The 5,581-nt window shown below is 32.7% G+C and overlaps 1 protein-coding gene across 1 annotated transcript in view; it reads right to left on the reverse strand.

The window, feature by feature from the left end:
* Positions 1–894, reverse strand: part of LOC105142498 (UPF0481 protein At3g47200-like) — a 4,718-nt gene extending 3,824 nt beyond the window's left edge. The window contains exons 1-2 of the mRNA XM_011050158.1: positions 765–894; positions 27–679 (exon numbers count right to left, since the gene is read on the reverse strand). Of these exons, the coding sequence (XP_011048460.1) occupies positions 27–651 (625 nt within the window). The 5' untranslated portion in view covers positions 652–679; positions 765–894. The remainder of the gene's footprint in view (positions 1–26; positions 680–764) is intronic.
* Between the last annotated feature and the right edge of the window lie 4,687 nt (positions 895–5,581).

Raw genomic sequence — 5,581 nt, forward strand, 5'->3', positions numbered from 1 at the left:
TAAAGTTCCTCTATTGATATACAGAGATGATTTAAAGAAATCGAAAGCTAGCTCAGGCAGGGTAGGTAGTGATTGACCAATGGCACCAGGTTTTACTGTAAGCTTGAATAACCATTCAAGAGCAAAGAATGGAATCTGATTCTCTAGCAGTGCCAAGTCGCGGCGAAGAGTTAAAACCATCCAAGAAGTATTGAAAACAGGATCATCTTGCAATCGCAGATCAGCCATGGAGAACCTCAAGAAAAGTTCGAGTATAAAGCAACCATCAACCAACAACATCTTGGCAAGATCATTTTCTTTGTATTTGTCAATTGGTTCGGCATAGCAAGCTCGGATGTGCTTGTCAAAACGTAGGATGGCTTTGCCACATTCATCTAGACTCTTAGCGGGATCCGGTGTCCGAGCAAGGAGAGACAGCATGTAGTGCAATTTGTGAACCTCCATAGCTAGCACGTTCTGCTCTCCATGATGAAGAGGTCCGATGGAGATGATGTGAGGACTGTATGCATCTTTATTGATAGCCAGAAGGTTGTTTGGAACCCTCCAGATACTCCAGTTTGATAGTGGATTCAAATGAGCAAGCTCTATTTTGATGGATTCTAGCCATGTTTTCTCTGCCGGAACTTGATTTGTGATGGGAAGTTGATCCATGAGGCCAAATGATTGAAATAAAAGCACCCTGGCAAAGGGAAAAAATTGAAATTTTTTATCAAATTATGATTATCCAAGAAGAAAAAAACCACCATGACTGAAGTTTCTTTTACCTGGAAAATTATGTGTGCCACAAGTGTTCGACGTCTTTTGATCCTGCTCTGAGTTCACCGTATCTTCAAAGTCTGCCTGCCTCTCTTCTTCTAAGCTGGTTTGCAAGATTGAAATGACACCTCTTTTTTATTTTTTAATTGAATTTGATGGACTTTCCTCGTAAAATAATGAGGCCTGCCTCCACATGTATGCAATGTTTTTGGACAAATCTGCCCCTTTAATCCCTATGAAAATACTATTGTAGTATGTGTTAAAGAATTAATTCCATCAATGCCATAGTTTTTTTTTTTTTGATTGAGTTGATGATTTAAAATAATATCAAAATTATTATAATAAATTGTTATGAGTTCAGATATTATTATTATAATTTTTTTAATTAAAATTAAAATTTAATTTAAGATAATGTGAACATATATAGGTATTAAATTTAAAATTTTTATACTTGAATGATTGTGTTAAAACAATAATATAAAGTTATTAAAGAGATTTTTGTCACTAAGTTGAGCTTAAATCTCTAAGGATTAAGTAGATGGTTAAAAATGTATATTATATTTCTTGATTTTTTTGTGTTTAAATTTTAGAATTTATTAAAAAAAATTAGGTGCACGATAAGGAGTACTTTCCTTAGGATTGTTCAAAAGGAAAATAATATTTAAATATGTTAAAAAATATATATATAAAAACAGGTAAAACTTAAAATATAATAAAAAACATATGACCCAGATTAAGATGTCCTTTGTAACTTGAAATCAAAACTCATTTCAACACAAAGCCCATAATCTCAAATTATTTATTGATTAAAAGTCCAAACCTACTTGAAGCTATCTATTTTCAATTTCAAGACTCTAGGCCCAAGCTCGAAAACTGCTCATGATTTTAACAATAATAATTAAAATACCACTAATTAATTTTCCTTAAAAAATAGGTAATTTATTATAAGAACTCATGATTTTAATTATTGAACTAAATCATTAAAATAATGTTATTTGACATAATTATGGAGAGATTATTCTTCAATTTTAATTTGAAAAGGAAAAATATAGCTAATACAAGGATATTGAAAAATTAATTATATATCATGAGAGTTGTTACACCTAAATATTATGACAAAAAATTAAAATATATTTTAATTAAAAAAATAGTGATATTTTTTTTAAAATCTTATTCAAGAAGTTACCCCTAGGATTACGGTAAATAAAAACCATAACCAATCAACATAGATTTTATAATACCAAACTAGTTATACAAAAAAAAAATGTTTTCATTGATAATTTTATTTAAAATTATTTAATTTTTTTATCTCTTTTTCTATATTCCTAATTTTAGTATAGTAAATAATTTTTAAGAATATTTTTAACTTTAATATTGATAAATATCATGCAAATCCAAAAAATACAATATTATTTACTCTAACACTAAGTGTTAGTGAATATTTTTATAAAAAATAAATTTGAAGAAATTTTTTTAATATTAGTTTATTATTATCTATTATTATTATATTTTCTTTTTATTTTTTATTTTGAGGTTCCATCGAGTTCAGCTATATTAACTGGATTTAACAAGCCCAACCCGGTTAATGGCTCAGGCCAGTAACCAGCCCATGAAACAGGCACACGTGAGCTGGTTCACGTGTGCACTGCACAGTGCGAAGGTAATTAATTTTACCTACGCACTGTTTTGAACGAAACTTGAAGATGGAATTGCAAGGCAGGAGGAAGAATGCTTACCTGGGCGAAGACAGCGACGAAGACGAAGACGCAGGTGATGATCCTAGCTCCGGCCGAAGAATGTCCTGCTCTTCCCTTTTCTTTTCAATCTCACTCCCATCTCTCTCTTGTTTTTGGTTTATTTTCCCCGTTTTACTATGCCGAGAGGCGAAGTCGAAGACGATGGCGATGAAGATGTTAGATTGCTGGTTGAACGGACACTCTCTGCTCTGCTTCTTCCTGTTCTTAACTTTCACTCTCAGAGTCTGCCTAATGTTGGAGCTTGATGACGTAGACGATGGTGAAGGTGTGCTGAATTGCCAAAGCTACCTTCTCTCCTTCTCTGTTTTTGTTCTTCGTGCGCTTCTCCTCTGGTTTTGTTTTCCTTTGCTTCTCTTATTCTCCTTGTCTCTCTCCCTGTGTTTGCTCGTTCTCAGTTCGCTTGTGTTTTCTCTTTTATCTGTTGTTCAGGGAATGGGTTAAGTAATCCTACCTCCGCCCCTGCTGATGCCTGAAAGGGTGTTGTACTGCTGCTGGAACTGGAAGAGGCGCGCGTTACCGGTTGTGGATGCATGCTCATGGTGCATGGAAGTAGCTAAGTTGCTACTAATCTTGACGATGCTGGTTTCATCCGCTGTAAAAGTTTTCATGCCCCTGCATCCGATCAAAACTTGTGCTTTTCCAAGCAAAAACCATGGTCCCTTTAAACTCAGCAGATCTTCGAAGTAAGGAGGATCACATGCCAATGTAGTTCATGGTTCTGGTATAGAGGCAGACATGGCAGAGATTAATGGTGATTGGGACCACAGCCTAGAAGGTGACCGAGAGGAAGATGATCTCGGGCCTTTATTTGCTTCGTTTTTTTTTGTGAGGAGCTTTCAGCTCCCGAGGGTTGAGACTGAAGAATGAAAAGTCAGTCTGATGGGGAAGAGAATGAGGCCGGGGAAGAAGAGAGGAAAAAGCTGGGGGGAGGGGGGACAGCGACGACTGATTCGGCCGCGCCCCCTTCTTTTTTTTTGTAAATGTTTTTTTTATATATATATTTTTAAGGTTTTTGGTAATGGATTTTGTGGTGGTTTTTTTTTTTATTTTAGAGTTTTTTTTAATAATGTTTTTATTTATTATATATTTTAAAAGTAAAAATTTCATTCTTTGTGAGAAATAAAGTCTTAATCAAACTTTTTTTTTTTAAAGATCGAATTAGAATTAAATTTAAAAACAAATAATTATCATTTTATCTTGAAGATAAAGATTATGTTGAAAGTAAGGATTATCTTAAAGATAAGAATATAATAACAAAACACATTATAGTTATTAGTTTCTATCCAAACTGATAAATTATATTTTTTTATTGAAATAAATATCTGATTTATTAATTTTATTTTTTTAAAATTTTATAAAAATTAAATTAAAATTAGGTTACAATAAAAGTAAAGATTTCTTTAATGTTATTTTTCTACTAAATAATTTATTCATAGGTGATATAATATCATATAATAAGTAAATCTTTGACTGGAAAGTAATTTATTATATTTCTTTTTTTATTTGAACTTGAATCACAAGAATTAAAGCAAATGGGGGACTATTCTCCGGCTGACAGCTAAAGTTCCTCTATTGATATACAGAGATGATTTAAAGAAATCGAAAGCTAGCTCAGGCAGGGTAGGTAGTGATTGACCAATGGCACTAGGTTTTACTGTAAGCTTGAATAACCATTCAAGAGCAAAGAATGGAATCTGATTCTCTAGCAGTGCCAAGTCGCGGCGAAGAGTTAAAACCATCCAAGAAGTATTGAAAACAGGATCATCTTGCAATCGCAGATCAGCCATGGAGAACCTCAAGAAAAGTTCGAGTATAAAGCAACCATCAACCAACAACATCTTGGCAAGATCATTTTCTTTGTATTTGTCAATTGGTTCGGCATAGCAAGCTCGGATGTGCTTGTCAAAACGTAGGATGGCTTTGCCACATTCATCTAGACTCTTAGCGGGATCCGGTGTCCGAGCAAGGAGAGACAGCATGTAGTGCAACTTGTGAACCTCCATAGCTAGCACATTCTGCTCTCCATGGTGAAGAGGTCCGATGGAGATGATGTGAGGACTGTATGCATCTTTATTGATAGCCAGAAGGTTGTTTGGAACCCTCCAGATACTCCAGTTTGATAGTGGATTCAAATGAGCAAGCTCTATTTTGATGGATTCTAGCCATGTTTTCTCTGCCGGAACTTGATTTGTGATGGGAAGTTGATCCATGAGGCCAAATGATTGAAATAAAAGCACCCTGGCAAAGGGAAAAAAATTGAAATTTTTTATCAAATTATGATTATCCAAGAAGAAAAAAACCACCATGACTGAAGTTTCTTTTACCTGGAAAATTATGTGTGCCACAAGTGTTTGACGTCTTTTGATCCTGCTCTGAGTTCACCGTATCTTCAATGTCTGCCTGCCTCTCTTCTTCTAAGCTAGTTTGCAAGAATGAAATGACACCTTTTTTTTTTTAATTGAATTTGAAGGACTTTCCTCGTAAAATAATGAGGCCTGCCTCCACATGTATGCAATGTTTTTGGACAAATCTGCCCCTTTAATCCCTATGAAAATACTATTGTAGTATGTGTTAAAGAATTAATTCCATCAATGCCATAGTTTTTTTTTTTTTGATTGAGTTGATGATTTAAAATAATATCAAAATTATTATAATAAATTGTTATGAGTTCAGATATTATTATTATAATTTTTTTAATTAAAATTAAAATTTAATTTAAGATAATGTGAACAATATAGGTATTAAATTTAAAATTTTTATACTTGAATGATTGTGTTAAAACAATAATATAAAGTTATTAAAGAGATTTTTGTCACTAAGTTGAGCTTAAATCTCTAAGGATTAAGTAGATGGTTAAAAATGTATATTATATTTCTTGATTTTTTTGTGTTTAAATTTTAGAATTTATTAAAAAAAATTAGGTGCACGATAAGGAGTACTTTCCTTAGGATTGTTCAAAAGGAAAATAATATTTAAATATGTTAAAAAATATATATATAAAAACAGGTAAAACTTAAAATATAATAAAAAACATATGACCCAGATTAAGATGTCCTTTGTAACTTGAA

Source organism: Populus euphratica, unplaced genomic scaffold, assembly GCF_000495115.2.
Source record: "Populus euphratica unplaced genomic scaffold, PopEup_1.0 scaffold147.1, whole genome shotgun sequence".
Lineage (NCBI taxonomy): Eukaryota > Viridiplantae > Streptophyta > Magnoliopsida > Malpighiales > Salicaceae > Populus > Populus euphratica.